The 26,151-nt window shown below is 37.5% G+C and overlaps 1 protein-coding gene across 1 annotated transcript in view; it reads left to right on the plus strand.

The window, feature by feature from the left end:
• Positions 1 to 22,827, plus strand: part of alcama (activated leukocyte cell adhesion molecule a) — a 121,377-nt gene extending 98,550 nt beyond the window's left edge. The window contains exons 9-16 of the mRNA XM_084730759.1: positions 4,072 to 4,184; positions 7,120 to 7,243; positions 7,501 to 7,622; positions 11,225 to 11,354; positions 14,307 to 14,333; positions 16,359 to 16,473; positions 16,938 to 17,056; positions 21,866 to 22,827. Coding sequence (XP_084586885.1) covers positions 4,072 to 4,184; positions 7,120 to 7,243; positions 7,501 to 7,622; positions 11,225 to 11,354; positions 14,307 to 14,333; positions 16,359 to 16,473; positions 16,938 to 17,022 — 716 coding nt within the window. The 3' untranslated portion in view covers positions 17,023 to 17,056; positions 21,866 to 22,827. The remainder of the gene's footprint in view (positions 1 to 4,071; positions 4,185 to 7,119; positions 7,244 to 7,500; positions 7,623 to 11,224; positions 11,355 to 14,306; positions 14,334 to 16,358; positions 16,474 to 16,937; positions 17,057 to 21,865) is intronic.
• Positions 22,828 to 26,151: the final 3,324 nt, after the last annotated feature.

A 26,151-nucleotide genomic window follows, 5' to 3' on the forward strand; every position in this document is an offset into this window, starting at 1 on the left:
AACATTAAACACTTCTTTGTATGATTTTTTTTTTTGCCCTTTTCCCACCCAAACTGGATGATGAACTTCCCCTCAAACAGCAGGTTCTGCACTCAAATGCAAATGCTACTAAATCTGCTGCATCTACATTTGCAGAGAGAAGAAAAGCAGCAAAATTTACTTAAACCACACCATTACTGTGGTGGGTAATCTTCAATTATGCTGGAAAATATATTTTACAAGATCAAACTCTTGGCTATTAAACCTTGTAATGGGCCAACTTCCTACTGAATAAATTTTTCATTAAAAGTACACAGTTCACAAAACATTTTTTCATTTCACAGCATAGTCATGGTGAGCAGCCATTTTATTTTATAGAGTTGCTCTGAGTTTCCTAATACTAATCAAAATACACACTTTTAAACCATAATTCTTACTTAGCTGAGCAAAGTTTATAAATTTAAAAAATCAAAGCAAAGCAGAACATTTAATAAATTACATATATTTCATATATATAAATCTGTAAAGCATACATTTTCACCAAAACATGGGAATTAGAGTTTTGGTATTAATAATGTTTAGGCTTTTTTTTTGGTAGGACATGATTTGTCCCAGTTGTCAAGAATGGGTGATATATTAACTGGGAAAAAAAACAGGAAACAATAATGGTGGATAAGATTAGCCAAATGAGACATCATTACTGACATTTAATGTGGAACTGCTGATGTCATGATTCGATTGCATAACAATTCTCTTTTTTTTCCAGTATCTTTTTATTTCCAATGAGCGCACCATAACCCAGCACCAATATGTAATTATACAACTGTAACAGAGAACGCTGAGTTTCCTCGTGTCCCTCATCCCTTCCCTCCACCTCCATACACCAGAGTAAACAAAACAGTCAGACAAGCTAGCAAAACAGCAAATAAAGGGAAGGCAACAAAACAAAGAAGTATACTTAGAAGTGTACTAAACAAAACAAAGCAAGAAAAGACAAAAGCAATGACAAAATTGATAGTAAGAGTAACTTAAAAAAAAAAAAAAAAAGTCCAGAAAATGACTGAGCCCATTATTGATTTCAAAAGAAAGAAAATAGTGGGGACCAGAGTTCATGAAAGAATATGTCCTTGATTATTATATTCATTTTCTAAGGTCAGACTCTGGTATGAATTGTGATAATTGGTCCAGGAGCAGCTGAAAAATAGGAGGGGGTTTTGTTTTTCCAAAATAAAAGTATACATTTCTTTGCAAAAAGTGTTCAGCATTTTTTTTTTTTAGATCGTACTGGAAATCTGGCAAATCACTTAATACATATAAACCTATTCAAATTAAATTCTATTTTCAGTACTGATGTAGTGAATGCATGAACTGAATTCCAGAAACTTTTGACATTGATAAATGACATGCCAAAACATGCATGCATGAATCAGAATCAGAAATATTATTATTAATATTATTGTTATTAAATGTCTTATCATAGGATTTTTTTTTGCATTTTTACCCAAATTTGTCCATTTGCCTATATTAATGGATTTAGAGTGTTTAATCAGGATTTTGATGGATGATTGCACAATGATATTACTGCAACATGGCTACTGTTTTAATAAATACAAGCAGTCAGATAAATCCTAACTCCCTTTTTATGTAGTGCTGTCAAAATTCAGACTACGGCAGTTTATAACATAAAAAAACTGCATCTTTTCAATACCAGTATCTGTGTGATTCACCTCACCTCCTCAGCCATGAAAGCTGCCACAGATTGCCTGATTCTCTTCCCTCTCTCCAAGTTGGACGGCAAAGTTGAAAGCGCCTCCTCGGTGCTTGGCTGATTAGCTCGGCTTACTGTTATTTATGGTTACAGACCTTGGCTCAGAGTGAAAACAGCTAAACGTGGATCCTCAAGTTTGTTGTATTGAAGGGACAGTTCAGCCCAAAATCAAAATTACATTTTTTCTTTCCCTCTGGCCTGTAGAGCTTTTTAGCCATCTGTACTGTTTTAGTGTGAGTTTCTGCCTTCTCTCCAATGTAATGTAGCTAGATGGCACTCATCCTGTTGTGCTCAACGGGCCAAAAAAATACATTTGGAAAACTCAACAGTAATGTCTCTTTCCAGAAATTACGACCCAGTTGCTCAAAATAATCCACAGACTTTGTTGTGAGCAGTTTCATGTAGGAGCTACTTTCTTTCTGCAGTAGAATCTACAGGAATTATTTTCTTTCTAATAGAAAGGAAGTAGTTCTGACATGAAACTGTTCACAGCAAGGTGTGTGGATTATCTTGAGTCATGAGTCAAGAAACACTGGTTTTGAATTTTTCAAATTGTGGCACTTTGAGCACCACAGGACTAGTGCCATTCAGTTCCATTGTACCATAGAGAAGGCAGACAACTCTACGATATTTCCAAAACTCTATATAGCACTACAGGTCAGGGGAAAAAAATATTTTTAATTTTGGGGTGACCTGTCCCTTTAATATTGTCAAAATATTTAATTTTCATGAGGCAGGTTTTATGCATCTTGTCCAGTTTGAGCTTCCCTCTGAGGTCATAAAAACTGAAATGAGCCCAGATGTCCGCCGCCAAAATACTGTGTGCGTTTTTTATCACCTGCTGCTGATCTCTGTCTCCCTCCACCATTTCTCCCAACATATAAAAATAACATTCGCCCAATGTTGGCCCACAATTCAATCCAAGATGTCAGCCTCCTGTTAGTAATTGTGCTTAATAGTCCATATGGGACTGGGACATTTGAACCCGACAGCACAGTAATGCTGGCATCATTATTATTATTTTTTTTTAATATATTTTTATTGAGAAATGTTTATAGGTACAAAATACAGTGGCACGTTTTAAAATTAATTAATATTAAACATATTTCATCTAAAAAAAAAGTATAATTATCTATTAATCGCTTAGTTTGAATGTGATTAATTGTACAGCACTAGGTTGGTCTGTAAAATGTTGAAAAATGTGACAAATGTTCATCACTGTTTTGCAAAGCCCAAGGTGACATTGTCAAATGTCCTGTTTTGTTCACAAACCAAAGATATTCAGTTTACTGTTAAAGAGGAGTAAAGAAAACAGAAAATGTTGATACCAAGAAGCTGAGCATTTGGATACATTTTAAAAAAATATAACTTAATCAAATAGTTGGCAGTTAAATGTAAAGATCATATTTAACCATACCCACTGTCATTATGTACGTAGTATACACATATACTATATCTTTATATCTACAAGGTAAATAAATATTGAATATAATTCACATGCATAATAGGCATAACCTAACTTTTTAAACATTTCGATTAGCATGTGAGGACAAACCAAGCACCCAAATTATTCCTTATCCTTATCCTTTATAATGATGATGATCAGCTCACAAGTACATATTTTCATGTTTTTAAAAAATGCTAAGTAATTTTCTAAAATCGAGTTTTTGTAGACATTACATGAACATGAGGAAACTGCATTTGTTTAGGACTATTTTCAGAGGTGAATTAATCCACGTCTTGTGCTCCAGTCAGTTTTGGGGACAGCAGGATGGTGTGTAAGGGGTTGACTCAAAGTAAACTTCAGTGTGTGTGTTCATGGTAATGAAGGAACATGTCAGCCAGTGCAACAGCGTGAAGATATCTCAGGCTTTAGACACACACATAATACTTGAGCAACATGTCATCTCATAAACTGTACACATAAATGCTCCTCTTAACAAGTTCACGCACTTACAAGAGGGTCACCTTGAAACATATGTTAAAGAAAACTATATTTAAACGAGGTCACTGGACAAATAAGCTGTATTCCCGAAGCAAATACTAAATACACGTCAGATCTTTTTGTTTTTGTAAATCAATAGTTTGTTCCTTCCAGCTACATTAAAAAGAAATCCTCTTGCTCTTCAGAAAGTAGACATAAAAGCTGAACTCTCCGCAGAATTGTGTCTGAATGAGGACCTTGTGACATTAGTGTTGAATGAGTCCTCTTCAAGGTTACCAGCTTTGTAGCTCATGATAAGAGGCAGCAGAATGAATGTGCTTACCTTTAGCCAAGCGACAAGACTGAACACAGCCATCCTTTTTCTGTCTTGTTTTCTCAGACCTGGACCTGAGTCTGAGTCCCACTGGGAAGGTTGTGAAGACAGTTGGGGACACCTTGTCTCTGCAGATGGAGAAGGCTGCCTCGGGTGATGTGAAAGTGTCGTGGACAAAGGTAATGGTTCAGGCGCTGCCGATCAGAGAGAGGCGGCATCGAAATATAGAAGGAAATGATAGAGGGGGGGGGGGAGCGTGTCTAACTGCCTGTTTACATTCTGTGCAGCCAGCAATCAAACCTGACTGCAGCGACTCACTTACAGCGTTTATACACTGTAAATAGCAGTTTGAGTCTGATTCTTTCTTTTTCCCTTCACCAAGTCAGGAGCTGAAAGGCAATATCAAAGCATTAATTCTACCGTCTGACAGAGAACTCAGATACAAAAACATAAAGGAAAAGAAATGATGCTACTTTTATAGAAAGATGGTAGATTTAGAAGTGTTTTTAACTGTTAAGTAGAGCCATAATATGCAATCTGTTACTGCTATATTTATATATGGAAAGCTGAGATTCTTGCCTTTCGATTGATTTACACCATTTCAAGGTACAATCACAGCAGCAGGTACAATCGATGCCACAAGCAAGCAAACAATTACAAAATTCAAGCAACTCACCTGTGAAACCTGATATTACTCCACTGGTCGGTCAAGTCAATCTAAAATGTTTGGTCCAAAAGACACTGCCGGACCTAACTTCATAAAAAATATGAACGCTGGTCTACTGGAGGAGACAAATGATGTCTTGTTTCTGTTTGAATTGTTCCTTGAATTACACATTTGTCAGTTTAAAACATTTTCAAGTCGGGAAAGAAGTTGTGTGGAATGTTTGTCGTAGTTTAGTTTAGTTTAGTTTAGTTTAGTCTTGTGTGAAATCGCTCAGTAAACTACATCATGAGTCCAAACTTCTCAATTTCAACATTATTTTGAGCATTTTACACACAAAATAAAAAAATAAAAAAAATACCAGTGTCAGTCTGTCACCAAGTCTACTATTAGGTTTAGAAATACTAATAAATCTCACCTCTGGATTAGCGTACTAAATATCATGTTAGTAAGGAAGGAGCCAGTGGCTGAGTGTTGGCTAATGCTAGTAAAAATGCTAAGCTAGCATCAACCAAGACAGCGAAAAAAGTCCATTTATCTCCAACAGCAACTTGTCCAACAAGCTTATTAATCACCTGAAGACGCTGACGAAGTTGTCGATGCCTCACTTAAAAATTTTTTGTCCATGGAGAGTTAAGTTCAACTTTTTGGATGCTAGCAGCAGGCGTGCTATTTTTAGCTCCGACATGCAACTTTGCTTTCAGGCAAACACAAACACAGTACACTCTTCAGCTTTTGGATATATTTTGACTTTGGCTAGACATGTTGCTCTCACCAGCTTTTGCTTTTTACAGTTAATTATTAATTATAATTAATACTGCAGTGTGGTCTGTGTCGGCCGCTGTCAGCTCACCGTTGCCCTGGTTTGAACAGACTGCAGGAGTAACACCGCTCTGTTTCGTTCTTTTTCTAAGTTACTCTCTCACCCGATGTGCTCTCAGGTACTGAAATTTGGCTCGATTGATCTCCCGAGAATTTGGTTGGTACCCTTATAAGTACCAAGTTCAGTGCACACCCCTAAAAAAAACACATGAATTGCTGTTGCATCATTTCAATGTCCTAACTCGAGTTAGCATGTAGACATTATCAGAATGGCGGCTGCACGCTGACCTTTCGATTGACACCTCACTTGAGCAAATAGGAGCTTCTATGTCCCGTCCTCAGCCCACAGTAGTCGATGAGAGTTTGCTGAAAGGAAGAGCCTGCCTCTCTTCCCCTGAGCAAAGACAGGGAAATGGTGTAAATTTAGTTTATGTAGTTTTACTGAGAGTTGTTTTTTATATTAATGTGTTTTTTTCCACCACAGCACTTGTTTTGATGCCTTCATGTTTCAACAAGGGAAAAAAGCACTATCATGTGTTTATGCTTTCATTCCTCTGAAGCAGGGTTTTTTTTTCTCCAAATGGCCTTTTTAGGGAAAATCCCATGACAGGCACTTAGAAAAACATGTGTAAATATTCATTTTCTGTGAAAATACTATCAATTTTAGGACTAGGTAAGGGCTCTGTTTGTTTTCAGCCAATAAGTCACAACTATGGGTTTTCTGTAGGCATCTTTTTGTGAAAAACATTCAGTAATTCATTTTCAATAAAAACCTACTTCAGTACGTTCAAACTTATATTACTCAATGTCACTTAGGATGATTCTGACTGTAGTGGAGTGTTACCTTTCAAAAGAGATTAAAACCCTGATGCAGATGGTTCAAAAACAACTTTTAGTTTAATTTGGGCTTGCCTGAGGTAGGAGTTTTAAGCTAATGTTACAGGAATGGTAAGCATTTTTGAAGGGAAAACCACAGATCAAAGGCTTATCTACAATCAAAAGTAGAAATCCTAGTATGATAGAGCTGATATATTGGTCAGTTTACTTGAGTATAAAACATAAGAAAACGTATGATAAGATGAGTCTTTAGTCTGGGTCATCGCAGCAGCAGAAATAGGATTCACTGTAGATATGAGAGAATGATGAAATACTGAAGATAAGATAAGAGTCCTCATCACACAGATCTCTTGGCCTCAGATAATACATTGCTGTGTTTCAGCAACAGCTTTGAAACGAACATTCCTGTGACCCTGAACAGGAGAAATGTTTATACAAAATAGATGGAAAATGAAACATGCATTCATGCATACTGTTGTCTGTGAATTTGGGTTACAGTTTTCGAGGTTTCCAGGCAGATGTATTCATCATTTTAAAACACAGGGTTGTATGAAGAGTCGCTGTAGTTTGGCATACATATATAAAATGAGATAAACTAGATTGGATAAGCAAATAGTCATAGAAATAAAAATATCTTACATATCTGGGATGGGTATTGTGTCTTTCATTATCCTTTGAGTTCTGTGCAGGTGCCTCACTGATATCAATGATGTTCTGGTCGGTTCCTGCTGCAGGAACAGGTAGACTTTGCTTTAGAGAACACGGACTGATGTTGTGACTGTGGTTTTCAGAATGGAAAGATTGTGAAGGAGCCGGATTTCAGCAGGCTGACCTATGCTGATGCAGGGCTCTACGCATGTGAAGTCTCCATGACGGGCCTGTCACGACGTCAGAGCTTTGAACTGGTCGTAGAAGGTGAGTGAGCGTCATGTATTGAACAGAATCTTAAGAATAAGTTTAGATTTTTTTCTAATCCTGTTTTCATAACTGAACTGCAGTTAGTAGTTGAAATCTATGAGAGCTGCCTGCTTTAACCTGGATTTAGTCTGTTTTTCAGCTAAAAGCTGCAGGTCATTACATTTTCACTCATCACAACAACACATGAAATATTTGTGCGTATTTAAATGTTACTGAACTGAACTGTCAGTAACAGCATGATGTGTTTTCATCAGGAAAGCCTGTGATCACCAGCCTGACCAAACACCGCGCTGATGATGCTCAGCACAAAGTCCTGACCTGTGAGGCTGATGGAGTACCGGAGCCCAGCTTCCAGTGGAGCGTCAACAGCACAAACGTAAGTGTCAGTGCAAGGGTGAGCGAGAGCTTTATTAGATAAAAAAGACGCTGTAGCAAAAGCACCATGCAGCGCAGTGTGGTGGGATTGAAGTGTCAAATTTCACTTTGCAATTAAAGTAAATGGGGCTTTTCCATTGTCACTTTTGCCTGTGCAGAGTCAGACCGTGCTGCGCTGCTTTGCAGAGAGAAGGATGTTTTTTAAGGTGTCTGTGGTTCTGCTCTTTTTAGCTTTTTTAGTTTCTCTCTGAGTCTCTGTGGTTTGAAGTTCAGTTTCTCATCCACGTCGCTGTCTTTGCTTCCTGGTATCAGCTTTATTTTATAGTTTCATGTTCACGTTCAGCCATATAAGAATCATGTTGAGTTACTGCTGATGAAAGCCGAACATTTCCTAGTTGTCAAGTCAAGCCAAGCTAGCACATGTGTATGGAAAAGTTGTGACAGAGAGCTCCATCTCCAGCTCATTTTCACCGTTTCCTACCATTGCTCCATTATGACCACCATCTGCACTGTGTTGTTGCATTGAGGCTGTATGTGTAGTGCAGGACAGTTTTAGACGACATTGTGTAGTTAAACTTGTGAAGTATTCCACCAACAGGCGACCTTTTGAAGATTGCACACCCTCCCACCCTCATATGTCTCACAGCAGTTTGGTCTATACCTGCTCTATGCTCTGATAGCCACGAGTCTTTTTGTGCTGCCAAAATACTTAATGTGAATGTCACTTAAGAACTCCTACAACCACTGAATCTTTTCTGCCAACCGTAGCTATCCCCGCCCCCGCAGTCACACATGGGCACCTGACAGACATTGCGGCCACTTAGTGACTTTTCAGATCCTCTCACTGACTTCAAGTTCAAGAGCCATCGGCAACAAGCAACAAGTTATTCAGACCATGAGGGCAGAGTGAGAGTGAGTTACTGTGGAGAGAAAAATCAGCTACTAATGAGCTCCATGTTTATTACCCCCTCAAGTAAAGTAAATACAGATGAATAACCAATTCAAGAGAAAGCAAATCTGAAAAAATGTGTTCTTAAGAACGATTTAGGAGAAGAAAGTCCTCTCTGCTGGCAGGTTGCACCAGAGTGATGGCGCCCTGACTCCAACAGCTCCGTCTCCTCCGGTTTTTAGCCTTGACCTAAGAATAACTAGCAGGTTCCTGCTGGAGGATCTCAAGCTGCATTCAGGCTTGTAAGAGATTAATAAGTCAGTGATATAATTAGGGGCAAAACCCAAAAGTGCTTTGAAAGTGGTCATTAAAATTTGAAAATCAATTCCAAAACAGAAAAAGAATGCTGCAAGCTGCACTGGTTGAAGTTTGGAGAAGCTGAACCTGAGTGGACAGGAACACAGTCAGTTACAGTAGTCTGGATGGGAAGTGATGAAAGCATGGATGTGTGTGGGTGTGTGAGTTTTGTGAGCTGTAAGGTGTTGAAAAGCAAAGAGAAAACAAAAGTCAAACGAAGGCAGAACATGCCAGCGCTGGCGGGGATGAGTCCAAGTGTGCTAAAGAGGCCGAGCCAAACTAGGCTGGACTACCGAGGAGCGCTTGGCCCAGGTGCTGCAAATCTGGCCGGCTGCCGCGACCTCTGCTTCCTTCAGGGACACATAGGAGAACGCAGTATCTGTCTACTGCACCCACATATAGGCAAGTCAGGAAGTGCCCTCACTCAACAGGATAGAGAGCAGAAGTGAGAGAGATGCTCCTCTGATAATGGCTTCTCATTTATCTGACAGGACTTTAACTGAAGAAACTTTTATGACAGCTCGTATTTAACATTTGTAAAACAGGGTTGAATTTCGACCTTTTGTGTTGTAGTTGGAGAGAAATAAATGTGGGAGCCGTCAACATTAAAGTGGAAGCTGATGTTGACTTATGAAAGATTTGACCCAGAGTTAACATCTAAATTGATAATAATAAGGGGCCAAGGAATTTGTAACAATTTCACACACAAGTAGCAACAGCCTCACAGTACACAGCAGGAATTATAGCTTCCATTAGAAACAAATGCTGTTAGTAGATGCATATGGTTGTTGTCCTGTAAAAAACAGGGTAAATCTCCACGTCAACTTTTCATAGAATAACAAAAACAACCCCTTTTTTTATCTTAAGAAATAGGAGAATGTTCTTAACACATAAAGCAGAGGTGGAACCAAGTCACTGTTTTGTAAGTCACAAGTATGTCTCGAGTCTTTACACTCAAGTTCCATGTAAGGACAGGCAAGTCCCGAGTCAAGTCCCAACTTTCAAGTCCTTAACAAGTCATTATGCAGTCTTCACCAAATGTTATGTCATTTTAACACCAGAGCCTTGACTTAACGTTCTCAGTGCAACTTCAACAACAAGTCTTTTTTGATTTTGACAAGTCTAAAGTCATCAGTTCACATGGCAGAGCACTGGCCACCCCGAAACCTAATCAGCCACCACAAGTGCCACCCCATTATCCTTAAGTATGATTGGTTGTCTGTCCAGTGAGAGGCGGGACCTTCATTTCAATTGACTCTTTGATGAGTGTTTTTAAAAGTGCATTGTTTTCTTTTGTTTGTAGCCTACTTTTAATATCCTACAAGGTCATTTACCCTACTTAATAAATTAATACATGATTTATGAAATGATTTAAATAACAAATCATACAAAATAAATTATGGAGTGTGGAGGATAAATACAGGAGTCTCACAAGATGTACTGTGCAATGGACGTTCAGTCTCTTTTTGAGGACTTACAGTATAAAATATGGAAGCTTTATATTATATTTGTATGGTGTCAGTCTGTTGTTCTGTGATTAGTAGGACCATTTAGCTTTGAAATATAAATTTTAAACACAGCAATGAGAAACTGTAAGATACTATAATGTAATGAAAGTAGATATAAAAAGTGGTACATTAATGTGTGTGCATAAGTTAGTGCCCTACTCTGGCCACCCATTTCCAAAAAGTCACAAAATTTGGAGATACATGTGGTTTTTTTTTTTACTACTGTGACAGTATTCAGTATGAATGACGACACTGGCTCCAATTTTGAGAGATCAGTGGAAATAATGTGCATGTATTCTTATAGTGAGAGAGATTTCAGAAAGAATACAACCAGGAAGCTTGCTCCTTTAAATTAATTAGCCAAACAAAACAACCCGTTCAATGCTTTGTGGCTGAAGTTCAGCCAAAGTGCAGAATGACTCAAATAAATTCTCTTCTTATCAAGATGATCTGCAATGAAATCCTTCAGGCCTCATCATGAGCAGGTAACGCCTGAACAACAAGACAGCACTTCTCTGTTTAGGGCTGTTGGCAGAGAGGAGGATGTTTACTTGTGCATTCAGAATCAGTTTGCAGTTTTGCATTTACTGACTCCTCCAGCATACCGAGTTCAGCCTCCCTGTCTGATGTCGACATTTGCAGTATTTTCCTCCCATTATCTGTCTCCCCACCGTCCCGCCGTTACCCACCTGTCATGCAATATACAAACTATGCTGTAAAATGGAGAAGTCGATAATGTGTGTGTGTGCAGCTGAAGAGGGTGCCGCATGCGTGAGATTTTCCTATTTTCCTAAAATGTCTGACGCTTCTTATTTCGATGTGTTTTTTTTTTTGTCGCTGTGCCTCCAGGAGGAGAGCTCCTACAGCAACGGTAAGGCCATCCATAAAATCACGGTGGTCCCAAGGGTGAACCTGACTGTCACTTGCAGCGTCACCAACAAGCTGGGAGAAGACGTCAAGACCATCAACGTTTCCTCTGGTAAGATAATGCCTGTCAACAACGCGGTTGGTTGGCTTTATATTCCCATTTGTGGGAAATCAGAGAGGCGCAAGAAAGCTTCTGTGTGGTGGAGGACTAAAGTTGCAGCTCTGAACAGACAAATTGTGCCTTTTGTTGCTTTGAGTTAATGTATTAAGCTAATTAGGCAGCATTAGTCAAGAAGAGAAAGAGACAAATTTGTCAAATTAATTTTAAGCTTAGCTCTAGATGCAGCCATTCTCTGTGCATGGCTTTTAATATTCCTCAAAACATGGCATCACAGAAATGTTCTGTATAGCGGCAGCTTTTCTGAGCCAGTAACCTCGTTGACCGTCCACACATCAGTGTCTCTGCAACTCAGCTCTGTATGAAAACAAGCAGGCTGCTGCTGACTTGATGATTGTGTTACTGCCAGTGTGACTTCACAGTTGCCAGCAGCGCTCAGCTGCAGCCTGATGGCTGGAGCCTCATTTTAATAATGAATGCTCATTGTAACACTGCAATTCTACAACAAAATAAGTTAAAGAGGGCAGCAGCTAAACAATGAACACCAACTTAAAGTCTCTCTTCAGTTGAGGGCAGTTCAAGTTGCTTGAATAAGAGCTATCTTATCTTTTATGGTCTGCCTAGAAGATAAGATAAAACACAGTGGAATTCCATCATTGTACTGCCATAAAGTTACAGGGTCTAACAAATTACATATATAAGTAGAAGTTAATGATTGTGGGGTGTTATAAATATATTGATAAGGAATATATGGTTTGATTAAAAGTATAACATAGTAGTAAATTAACACAAGAAGTGCCAGAATGTAATTTGTTTGAATTTTTTTTAAAAGATTGCATTTAAATTTTAGAATAATCTAGAGTTACTCAGCCTGAGAAACAGACAATTAAATATATTTTAAGAGAGTAAACATTTAATTTTAACATTTGTAACAAAAATCATAATTATAGCCTACAGAAGACGGAAGAAAACAAGTTGATTTAAAACATAAAACATAATGTAATATATGCAATTATATATTATTCTATATTATATTGTATTTCCACAGGTGTCACCAGGTTTTGTTCTGCTCACATTATTCTATTGGGATGATTTAGTCTGTGTATTTAAAGTAGAATGTAGTTGCTAAGCAACCAAGATGCATCTCCAACTGCACAAAATAGTAATAAGAATAATAATGATAATAATAATAATAACTTTATTTATATAGCACCTTTAAAAACAAAGTTTTACAAAGTGCTTTGACAGACAAAGTAAAAGAGCAAGGAAGCAAAATAACAACCAAAACCAGAGCCAAACAGGAGTAAAGTCAGACTGAAGTAAAACAAGACACAAGCAAAGACACTGAAACTAAACTATTAACAATAAAACTGCATATGGCCTAAATAGGTAAAAATCATTACATTTTCTTTGTCTTTTTTGCAATTAATTTATTGCACATGTATGAAAAAAATGACTGTCATGGCCATTCTTGTGTTAAAGAATATTAGATATTTAAATTAAAGCTGTGAGAAAGCATGAAATAAGCAAAACATACTGAGAAAAAGAAAATATTCATATATAAGAATATAAAAGATATACCAAATTTATATTCCGTATGGAGTGTGAATTATACTGACATCTAGAGCATGATGTTTATCCCAAAACTCATCCCTGATGGAACCCACGTTAGCAGTAAAAACAATAAATTGCGTTCTTATATTTTCAACTCACCTCACAGCGGTGTTGTGGGAAAAGAGGCACTACAATGCTGACAAAGTAGCCAAAGTATTGATTTCTCTGCTCATCACACAGCTACTGTTTTCCAAGCTTTACACTCAGAGAGAAAGAAAGTTACTCTCTGCAGATGTTTTAAGTCTTGATACTGGTTTGTCTTTAACAACGGTTACACTACACCATAATAAGTGAAAGACTTGTGTCCTTCGGATTAGGTGAAGTGTGGTAACCTGCTGTACCGTCGCTTAATGGCGCCCAACTTCAGTTTTGTGCAATTTGGCATTATAAATGGGCAAAGATCAAGGGAACGTGGTCAGAAACCAATTTAGATGAAAAAATAGCAGTCAGGATGAATTCAGTCACTCTGCCTGTCTGAACGTACACCTGCCTAGTCCACACTTTGTTCTCAGAAACAAAGTCAGTATTAGCAGGAATGGTGGTAAATGATGCAGCATCCTGGGTTTAGTGAAAAGGCACCAATCAGTAAACACCACTTGATTGTGGAGAGACTTTCTTTTGGAGCACTGTATAATTATACTCTCCCATTTCTACACGTCATTTAAACCTATTACCAACAGCAGTTATTTGCTGAATCAAACTGTTGCAGGATGCGCTTATGCTGAACGTGCATTGAAATGTGTGTAGTGCAGCCGCGCCAATTACACACAATCCCTCTCTACTCTGTGCCTACTATGGATGCTGGAATGAAAAACAAACAAAGCAAAACAAAAAGGCTACTTAAGGAAAGGCCAGGACTGTCAAAGGCTAACACTGAATGCTACACAGCAGTATCCTTTCATTCCATACATGCTGTGCCATCGCTGTTCCTCCTCATTCTTTCTTTCTCTCTGTGATAATCCTCCTTTCTTTTGTCTCCCCTCCTTCACCATCTCCTGGGTTTGGCTGGATTTCATGTTTGTTGGGGTGCTAAACCTGTCTCACAGCTCTCTCTCCCTGCAGTCTGCCTGGCATACGCTCTGAAAGCATAGTAAATTGTTGCTTTTAGAAAGGATTGTTGCTTTCCTCTCTCGGAGCTACACTTTGCTTGTTGTGAGGCACAATCAGTGAAACTTTTGATTTCATTTTTTGAGGCAGCACCTGGCCAGGCTTTTCTCACTTTTGATCAGTGCTGAATTTGGTTTGGCTCTGGGGTTTTTAGGCAAACAGCATTTGTGTGTTTTGTTTGGCTTTTCTTTTTATGAGTTCTAATTTATTTATGTTTTATTTCAGTTTTTAAGGATCAAATTGAGAAGAAAGGTAAGAGTTTGTTTTCTTTTACACTTATTTTTTTTTTTACTTTCTGAACTTGTTTTTAGGAGATTCTGTTGAAGATTTGCTGAAAAAAACATTTAACTAGTCAAAGTCAAATCTGGCTGATTTAACTGAGCTGCTATCTTTGATTATGCACCCAATAAACAGGCATCACTGTCTCTTCATGTATAAACAAACTCATAACCATTGCTTCACCTGCAGGTGCTACTATGTGTGAACATGCTCCCATATCTCAGCTTTGTCATTGTCATTGTCTGCAGACTGGTCCACTCATGTAGAGGAGCTCTGAGGCAGACTAGATGATTATCAGGAGTACCTGATGCTTATTAAAGGGCTGTTCATAGATTTGTGCAATGATGAAAACAGTCATCAAACTTAGCCATGAGTACCTATAACCTGTTCACATGGATAATGGGCCATTCATTCAAAGTGTATTCTATTTAGAGTACATTATACGGCTGTCATTTAATAGAAGCACAGGAGAGGATGAAGGTCACGTGTGATTTATGTGAGTTTAATCTCAGAATCCTGAGTTTAAAGTCACAATCTCAGCATATGAGTGAATTTTGAGAATAAACCCACAAATCTGAATTTAAAGACAGAGTTCTGAGTTTGAAGCCAAAATTCTGAGAATAAAGTCAGAAGTTTGAGTCTGAGTTTACTTCTGTGTTTTAAGTCAGAATTCTAAGTTTCATGAGAATAAGGTCAAAAGTGGTCAAAAAATAAATCAGAATTCTGAGTTTAAACTCAGAACTCAAATACATTTTTTATGCGTGGTCCTAATCCTTCTGTATAAAACATCTCTGGACGTATACAGAATATTTAAAACACCAAAATTCAGTAATTCGGCGTAGCTGATGTTTGAAACTGTATTAGATGAATATTCATGTTTCTGTCAGCTGAGCAATCATTTTTAGCTGCACGCACTCTCCCGTCACCTGCCATTTTCAATTTCTACCTACAAAGCAAGTCACAGTAACCCTTAATTATACTGTAGTGACAAAGTGTTGCCCCACAGAATACACAAATTATGCACGACAGTGACGGATTCAACACACACCTTCTATCCTTTATAAAGTCACAGATAGAGCCGATTAACACGGTGAGAAAATGGAGAGTGATGTTGAGTCAGACTCAATAATATGAATGCGATGGAGCAGACATCCTGACATTAATGCATTCTCTCGTCTCCCTGACAAACTGATATACCTCTCCTCCTTCTATTAAGGAACACACCAGCAGCCACCGTCTCCTCCTCCAAAATATCCAACATTTCATCGGGCGCTGCTGATGTTTCCCAGAATATAAACAAAACTCAGCTCAGTGTGGTTTCATGTTGCTACAGTAACAAGAACAAGCCGCTGAACTATAAACACAAGACGAAGCAATAAAAAGTGTTGTGTGATAAAGTGTCAGCCCATGAAACTTTATTGCTTGAATGTAAATTAGCGCAACAGTGGCGTGTTTGAAAAGGTGGTGACTGTCTATAAGTAGCCCAAGCTAAAACTGTAGTGAGAGCAGAGTAATCTACCAACATATGTTATGCTAAGATAAGATAGAACTTAATTAACCCCGAAGGACATTCAAGTGCCAGACTTTAGAGCAATAAATATAAAGTGTATAAGGAGTGAATGCAAATAGCAATGCCTAATACAATAACAATGAATTAAGATAAGTTGGTAGGTAACATGATAATGAAAAGTATTGTTGTACGTGATATTGAAAAAGTAATAATGCGCATGATATTGAAAAGTAATAATGAACAAGATATTTAAAAAGTAATATTGCACATGATCTTGAAAAGTATCATTGCACATGATATTGAAAAGTGATAATGCACATGATATTGAAAAGTAGTAGTGCACATGATTTTCAAAAGGTAATAGTGCACATGATATTGAAAAGTATTGTTGCACATGATATTGAAAAGTAATAGTGCACATGATATTGTGTGGGAGTCACTGTGTGTTAGTTGGACAGCTGAAGCAGAGCACTGCTGTCTGTTTTCAGGCTCTCAGGAGGACTCAGACGACCAGGCCAAGCTCATAGTGGGTGTCGTGGCAGGGCTCCTCATAGCTGCTGCCGTGGTGGGACTCATCTACTGGCTCTACATGAAGAATTCAAGGTATAGAACACTCACTCATTTGCATTTTACATTTAAATTTCAAGTCCCTCCCCAAGTCCTGGTGGCGCTGCTCTCGCTGGCTGACACTACATTGCAAGCAGAAGGAGAAGCCACAATTTGTCCTCTTGAGAGTGAATTTGGAATAATAATCAGAGGGAGGGTTGTCAGGGGTTGCCGCCACAGTCTCTGACAATAGATTGAACAAACACTCTTGTCTGCCCTGAAATGATCACACATGTCAAAGCGGTGATAAGCAGCTGAGGATGGAAGGGGTGGAGGTTTTCAGGGCACGTAGCCGGGGGAGATACAGCAGAGGTTCAGAGGAGAATGGAAGAACGTGCATATTGAAAAGATGAGTACGCAGCCTGCTGTGGAGCGGCTGACTGTGCCGTCTGGAGCAGGGTGAGAAGGTTATTCTGTGGTGGAAGGTGCATCACTCTCTTGTAATTCTGTATTCACCTCAGACAAGGAAGCTGGAAAACTGGCGAGAAGGAGGTGGGAACATCTGAGGAGAGCAAGAAGCTAGAGGAGAACAATCACACTGTCTAATGGAACTCAGGCTGTACTACATGGGATGAAAGAGGTAAGACGTGTCATGTTAAAATACACAGACACACACACAGGCAGAGTGAGTCTAATCAAGTTACATTTCACTGCAAGTGCAAATTTGAATGTCATTTTTACAGCAGTGTGTTGCTGCCACACCAGAAGAAGAAAAGTTTCAATATATTTTTTCATGTTAGTAAACGATATCTTGATGTTATTACAATGTTATAACGTCAACTTATAACATCACAGTATAACAATAAATTGTAATTGGTCAATTACATCATTCAAAGGTCTTTATAGAAGACCATTGCGATATATTGTGCATATTGATGCATGCCCCACTCATGTCATATTCACGCCATCGAGAGCTCGCAACATTGTGTATATTATGACATGGAAGTCATATACATGAACACAGCATATAACAGACCGTCGCTATGAAGAACAGACTTTCAATGAAGTTGTGATCATAGACTCTGAAAGAGCAATAAAATCATTTTTAAATCAACAAAATCATTTTCAAATCAGTATTTTGCATCAAATTATTATTTTTTTGGTAAGTAACAATGTAATATGCAGGATGATGTACAGAGAACAGGTCATTACGGTGAAATAAGCCTCTTCAGGACATAAGATGAACTGTTTCATGTTCTAACAAGATAAATAGTATATTGTTATAAAACAAAGTTTATTGTAATAATGAGATCAGTCTGTATATCATTATAACTTAAAAATATTATATAATAATTAATATTAATATAATATATAATATATATGATACTGATCCATTTTTCTTTTCCTGGTGTAGTAGCAATGCACTTCTGTAAATTAGACATATCAATAGGACAGTTGTTGTATAAAATTCCAGTTTACTACAACTTGTATCTTATTTTGTAAGTTTGTGTAGGTTTGGCCATCATTCCTAAAAATGAAATGCTGAGATCTCATAATGTGGTGATGTTAAAACAAAAGTCATGGCAAGACAAATGATTGGATCAGATGATCTGACAAATTAAAAAAAAAGGTTAGTCAAACTGTAAGTTGACAGTCTGTTTTAACTCCAGAGGTCTCCTCACAGTATTTGTCAACAGGTCGTGACCAATCAGATTTTTGTTTTTAGAGGCCTGAAGAAGTGAAAATAATGATTCATTAGAAAATAACTAACAATAAGTAAATAGTGGAGATTTTTTTTTTTAGTTAAATTAAATAAAAAATAAGAAAAAAAACTAACTAAATGTAATACAAAAAGCTTTATTGTGTTTATAGAAACCAAATTAAGTTGGTTTAATTTCAGCCTTTGTCAGTTTGGTCAAATCTGCCAAGACAACAAGCAATTGTTGTAATTGTTATTTAAAAAAAGAACTAAAACTAAACATTTTTGAACAATAAAAACTAAACTAAATCCCAGCCTGAAAACTAGTACACAGTACTATACAGTACTATAATAACCCTGATACAAATGAATTTGTGAGCTCATGTAACAAAATGACCTCGTTAAAAGGAAGTCAAACGGGGCAAAACATCTGATCAGTCAGATTATCAGGCGGATAAAATAACAAGCAAGTCAAATTTCTTCAGAAGAGAAGACAAAGGTGAATTATATGAGCCAAACTGTAAGTTGTAAACATCCATCACAGCTAACAGACTGTCGCTTCAGCTTTAACCTCAGACTTTCCTGTGTAATCAGGGGTTATTACTGACAGTTCAGGTGCGCTCACTTTCAGTTTTACCTCCAGATAAAGTGGGGGGATTTTTTGTTTTTTTTTGGTCTGATAATTAAAGTTCTTTTGGGGTTTTTTGTTGGGGTTTTTATATCATTCTGCAGCTTCGTGTGTAACATATAAACCTCCAATGTTAGTTAGTATTTGAAAAACCTGTAAAAAAAACCCCCAAAAAAACAAACAAAAAAAACAGATGAAGTCGCCCTTAAATCATTCACAAGAAAATGTCTAAAAATAATCAATGGAAACACTGTATATGAGGAGGTTTGTAGTAAGAATTAGTTAATAGATAACAAGGCCCTTATACAATGCTTATTAGCACATAGTTAACTGTCAACAAGTGCAGAGTAGTTAGTAAGCACTAGTCACAGTTTAGATCCAGTACCCCCAGAATACAAGTTAACTGTTAATAAGTGCATAATAAAGGATTAATTAACCTTAATAGTGACGTTCACACTTTAAATCTGGTGCCCCCAAAATATGTAGTTAACTGTTAATAAGTGCATTTTAATGCATAACAAAGTATGTAGACATCTTAATAAAGCAAGAAGCTTAGTAAAGGTGACATAATAGGTACAATGGCATAATAGGTTGCCATAGTTACTATAGTTAGTCACAGTGCTATTATTAACATTTAGATAGTCTTATTAACACATTTGATGTTAATAAGCATTTTATAAGAGCCTTATTACCTGTTAATTTGCTCATATTATAAGCACCCCAATATAAAGTGTTACTTAATCAACTCTGTTTTGCAGAAAAGGACTTTTCTTTCTGTCTTATGCCATTAATCATCTTGGAACCTCTCAGACGTGTCCCCCAGGTTAGGAGCCACTGGTTTAGATAATGACTTTAGTAAAGAGTTTAGTAAAGTCTCGTGTAGCCTGGTCCCAGATCTGCGAATTGTCGTCCACGTCATTGACTCATCCAGGGATTCTAATCAGTCTGGTGTTGTGAGCATTGATAGCAGTTTCTGTGGTTGGAGGAACAACTGAGCCAATCAGCACTTTGTTGGCAGGAGGAAGAGTGGGCTCATCATCTTCCTCTGCCTTAAACAAAAAAATGCAGCAGAGAAAACTGCCACATACAAGGCAATGACTGACAAGACTGCTGGTTTAAACCTGTCAGATCATCTGACTCCAGGGGTCACATGCATACAACCTTGTGTAGAGTCATGACCATAACTCTGTGGACACAAAAAGAAAGAAACGCACTGTACATACACATACTTTTTGCGCACGCCTGCTTCTGTTTTATAAATCTCAATTATTGTCAAAGTGGATTCACATGTACAAGACTGATATCCATAAATAGACCAACATGTTCCCTTAACGACCATGTTTGCACAGTAACACCTCTGTTTCACCACTCCAGTCAGTGGAATAACAGGACAGATTGTGAAGTGCTGGTGAGGTTCAACAACAGCATGTGAGCAGCTGTTATTTTACACACAGCTGTGTCTATTCATAGTGCCCGTAAAATCAGTTTATCTCACATACCTGTAAACCATCATCTGCAATCATCAGTGTTAAAGGATGGGTTCGCAGTTTTTCAAGTCTGTATTAACCCTATAACACCATTTGAATTATATATATTGATACATGAGTTTCTGAGACCTCTGTAGTATCAATTATGATCAGTACTTTTCAACAACAAGAACTTGTTGTATCAATCTGAGACATGTCTTCTGCCCTCTGGTGGAATATTAGTTAACTACAGGCAGCAGCTTGTGCAAAATCCAACATGGCGGCCCTCACTTCCGATCTTTACTAATTTTGAAAAAGTTACTGTAAGAATAACGGTCATATAACAGTTACATTCACTTTAGTCTCGTACCTTATTTTAAAGGAAAATCATGTTGGAAATGTAATGTGTCAGATTTGATACATTTTTATCACATATTTATCACAATTTATTTGTGAATCCCTCAATCATTGCTCTATTGAATTTCAGGATGCAATCTGCATTATTCCAGTCTTTTAAATGGATTTTTATTGTGTAGATTGTGTTCAGTTAACATTAGCAGAGCTGTTTTTGCCTCCCACAAAGTGAAATAAAAAAGTTCCAAAGAACCAAACCACACAAGCAATGAACAATACTTGTTATTTTTCTAAAATAAGATTCAATAAACACTTCAATTTCAAATAATTTGAATTTTCTGGCAATTATTGCATGTTTCAAGCTTTACAGGGTCAAAAAATAGTCAGGTGCCCATGTGATCACACAGTGGCCCAAACTAGTCCTCAGTAATTAAAAAAAATATATATATATAAATCTAAAATGTATCTAAAGCTGATACCAGATTCAGCATTCTTGTTTAATCAGATCAAATGGTTGTCTTCCAAACTTACATTCTTTAGACAAAATTCCTTCTTCTTGTTTCCCAGCAGTGGAAGGATGGAAACAAAAACAGGGAATATTGTACTAAAAAGGCGTGTGTTTCAATCTGTTATGTATGTTTTGTCCATGGTATCGCTCTACATCTGCCACAGTCTGCCTTTCAGTCAACCACTTTTTTAAAACAGTAGATCCACAAAATAAAAATGTAATTGTTACAATATAAATATAGGCCTATCGTAACTTTTTCTCTGCATTTTTGGGTGCAAAAAATATTCTGTAGTCCCGGTATGTAGTAGGGATAATTATGGAACTGGATTCCCAAACACAATAATTAAAGCTATGATTGTAAACATGAGACTTTGATCCACTTATGACTCCGTCCACTCAGGAGGAGTAGCATCTACCGGTGGGCAGAGAAAAGGCATTTTATTTATTCAGTCTGACCAGAAGCAGGGAAAACATGCATCCACACTGTGGATAAAAAAAACCCCATAAAAAATGAATGAACACAAGAGGAGAATCTCAAAAGCGTGATTGTGGTGGTTTTGTGCGTATGCATCATTAAAATATTTGGCCCCTTTAGACTGTTGTGCGTCCCAGAGTACAAGGTTATCACATTTGATAGGATCGATGGCCAAAACTCATGAAATAAGATCTCAGTTGTAACAAACTGGAATGATCCTTTAGTGAGTTGATGTGTGTGTTTTTCATATCTTGAAATCTTGCATTATTGAGATGATTGTTACTGACTATATTTCTCTTTGTGTCTTTGTGGGAAGAAGCAGTTGAAAGCAGCCTTGCAACATTAAAAATACAGACTCCCAGTTGGCTGCTGACGCGCTCCATCAGGCTCCACATAAGCAGCAACAATCAGAGTCATTTTCCACCAAGTCCTGCCCACAGCCTGCTGTCCCACCTCACTGTTTGAAGTCTGCACTGAGGCTGCCTCGTGTTACTGTGTCATTTTGTTTTTTGTGTTCCTGGTGAATGCTCCTGTTATGTTTTGTTTGAGCGATTCTGTGAGGCTGTGTGGTGGGGTTTTTTTTTTGTTTGTTTTTTTTGACGCTTATTTTCTCCTTTAGGATTTTGTTTGTTCGTTTGTTTGCTCTTGAATTTCTTCAAAGAATGTAAATTCCTTGTACACTTTTTCAGGCCTGTATAAAAATCATAATTATGCGTGTGTCCTGGCTGAGCATGCCAATGGTTATTTTTATTTTTATTTTTATTTTTATTTCTATTTTTTGTGCGCTGTGTGTGGAGAAGCCTTTGGCTGTGCTCAGAGAAAAAGACACTTCACTGCTGTATAACCCTACTGAAACTGTTCTCAAAGCTTTCAGAAGATAACCTCAACATATGTTAACCTCCTGACTTATGTCATCTTTGGATTTAAACACTGGCAAATGGATGGTCTGAATATCTAGTCCATGGCTGCCCATGACAGTAGAGTCCTAGTTATAGTCACGATGTTAAAAAAAAAAAAAAGGAACTGGATGTGCTGTGAATGATTTCTATACATGCAGTTAATTCTAATTGTGACCACAAAAAACAAACTTACTCTGTTTTTAATTGCATTTGTGTTGATGTAAATTGGGCATAAGAAAATGGAGCATTATGACACACTAAAAGAGATAGTGCAGATTATTTGAAATGGGTTGCTGTGAGATACTTACCCATAGTCAGTGTATTATCTGCAGTAGATAGTGGTCAACACGCAGTCAGTTTGGAGAAGCAGAGAGGGGCACCAGCACTGAAGCTAAACAGCAGCACCAAAACTTTTCACCTGCTAAAAAAAATCTATATGAATCTATATTAAGTGTATGCTACATGGAGCACATTTTAACCACTTTATCTTGCAGTCAGACAGCATTTTCTGATGGCAAACCACCGTTATATGAGCCACATATCACAAACCAAACTCCATAGGCAAAATCATCAATTTTACCTCTCAGAATACAGGAGTTGCTGAACTACTGCTGCCTCAATCCTTTAGTTTGTTTGTGTTGTTGTGAGACTTTGGTGAATCCAAACTAACCCTTGAACACACCAAAGTCACACAATAACACAAACAAAACTACCAGATTGAGGCAACAGTAGATCAGAAATTCTTGTGATCTGCAAGGTAAAATTGCTGATTTTCCGTATGGAGTTTGGTTGCTCTGCAGAGAGCGATATTTGTCTTATATAATAGTGGTTTTCTGTCAGAAAAGTCTGTTTGACGGCAAGCTTAGGTGGTGAAAATATTCCAAACATAGTGCACACTTAAACTGATATTGATAGGTTTTGCTGCAGAACCTGTCCACATTATTTAGCTTGCTACACCAGTACTCCTGCTGCTTCTCTAAACTGGGGGCATGACGACCACCATCTACTGTAGGTAATACACTGACCATGGATCTATACACCACTTAAAATAATCTGAAATATCCCTTTAACCACTAGTTAGTTGTCTTTGTAAATTACTTTTCATTTGTCTCAAGAGGGACTTTTAATGTCCTTTATGTTGTAAATCATTTGATCTGAAAAGGCAAGAGGTCATTGGAAAAGTGCCAACAACTTACAAGAAATGCAAAAGTGTGTTTTGACATAAGTTCATGAAAAATTGAGTTTGTTCACCTGTGATTTACTTTAATACACTACATTGTTGTCTTTGTGTCTTCACCTGTCTGCTCCACAGCTCCTGTACCTTCCTCTTGAGGTTGGTTGGTTTTGGAGTAGACTTAATATTTTCTGTTATAATTTTGGAAGAGCTTTACTGATGCCAGGTCTGAATTTTTTTTTTGTGTTTTTGATGTATTTATATTCTGTGTGCAACCTACCTGGATGGCGATGCTGCAGCATGCGAGATAATTCTTATTTTAAGCCTGCGTGGAAAGGCATCATCGAGTCTTGAAAAGGAGAGTTACAGGCTATCTGCGCTCATTCTCTGCTGTATTATTATTATGATGATGACATTATTTTTAACTCGGTGGTATAAAGAAGAAGCCAAACTGAAGACAGTGGTTGAGATCGGCAGATTAGATGAGGTGCTCTCTGGATTTACATCATTTTTCTCTGGTTCATCCCACAATGCAACACTCCAGTGACCCACCAAAGAGACAGCGTTGATAAGACAGTTTGAGAGGAGACATGAACCTTGTTCACATTTAGAATTCAATTAATAGTTGACTTAGTACACAGTAGAGGAAGCATCGAGCTTTCACCTTAACGTAAGTGGAATACGATTATCAGTCAGATTTATAATCATTTTGGGTCTTCATCTTGTATTTAAAAGGCAGGACATGTAGAACTGGTTTTATAGAGTGCAATGATTTTCATCACCTGGCATCATGTTTCCACTAGTATTTCAACACTGCAAGTAGCAAATCCAGTATTTTAAGTTTTCCTTTTCAAGAGCTTCAGATGTAGATAGAGCTGGTTGATCATAGAATACTAAATATTAACTTGAAGGAACCATGCACAAGTCGACCTTGTGATTGTTACTCGGATTTCAGTTTTTCAAACTAGCAAAGAGATGTCATTCCATTCTCTGACTTTTTTTTTTCTTTTTCATAACAGTGTGTAGAAGGTTACTAATGTAGCACACTTCCCCACCCAGCATCTCCAGACTTATAGTGGTGTAAATCATACAGTGGGATGGTTGTGAAACTACATTACAAGAAAGTAGTAGGTCAACATTTGGAAGCACCTGGTCCATGTTCTCTCACGCCTTTTGTTCCTTTTCAAATAATCAGGTCAGCAGTGAAACCAAAGAGGGTAAGATGAGAAGGCCATAGTAGTGTTGTAAATACAGACTTTTGTTTTTGTACTGTTGTTGACAATAAAGTGTACATTTTGAAAAAAAAGTGTTATGTTCTGTGTGTGGGTTTTTGTTAATAATCAACATATGAATCTATATTTATCAGCACAGACACAGCATGTTGTTTAGAGCAGTGGTTCCCAACCTTTTTTCCTTGGAGGCTCCTCTACTTGTATTCAACTAAAGCTGAGCCCCTCGAGCCTGCACACACAGACACAGACACACATAAACAAAAAAAATATTATCAATTAAATTGTTTCCATGCTTAGATACATTACCTTTAGTAAATGTCTGTTTTCTAGTATAAACTTTTTAATTTTTTAACAAGCCAACAGAGTTGGTTTATGTACACTTATCCTTATCAAGAGAACAACAATGATTCATTTTCACAGAGTCTGAGAGGTCACAGAGTTGTGGACAGACAAAGTCCTGAGGACCCCCTGTGATTTCTGGTGCCCTCCTAGGGGGGCCCTGGACCCCAAGTTGGGAACCAATGGTTTTGAGTGTTTCTTTCTGTAAATATATGCCTCATACAGCAGCATTCTCTAAAATGATCTTACAAAATAAAAGAAGCCAACTCCAGATGCACTTAATGTTCTTAACACCAGGATTGCTCTTACCCAGATGTGCTGGATGATGGATCCCATGAACATAAACTGAAGGGGTGTGGCCAATGGTTTGTTATCAACATAGGTAATGCTAAACCATAAACACTAAATGAGGACAGCTGTTGTGTGTATGAATTGGAGAGAAACTGTGATCAAAGGCTGTAAGAAGAAGAACTGAAGCAGTGAGAAGCACTGATTAAAATGTTGTAAATGTTGTGTCAGCAGAGAGACACAAAGTAACTGAAAAAGGAGGATGAAAGAGTTCAAACATAAGACTTACAGTTAAATAAATGTGTTTCATTATTATTTATTTCTTATCAAACAGTAGGTGGTATTTAAAATATTTAACAGTATTAACAGTAGTATTTATTAAACTATTCATTCACTTATATTTTTGACTTTTCTGATGTTTTGTTACATAATCAGTCAGTTTATAGGCTCCATAGACAAATTACTTTTTTTTGTCAGTCAGTGTAAACTTCTGAACTATTGAACATAAAATGAGCAATGAACAGCAAATTTATGAATCAGGAAATAAATGTGGGAAGTAAAATAACTGAAATGGACCCCCCTAGATGACACACTGAATATTTTTGGCCATTATTATAAATGGAGAAATACATAAAAATTGGACCTTGAATAAAAATTGGACACTGGACAAACT

The sequence above is a fragment of the Lutjanus erythropterus genome, chromosome 11, assembly GCF_056507025.1.
Source record: "Lutjanus erythropterus isolate fLutEry1 chromosome 11, fLutEry1.hap2, whole genome shotgun sequence".
Taxonomy (NCBI): domain Eukaryota; kingdom Metazoa; phylum Chordata; class Actinopteri; order Lutjaniformes; family Lutjanidae; genus Lutjanus; species Lutjanus erythropterus.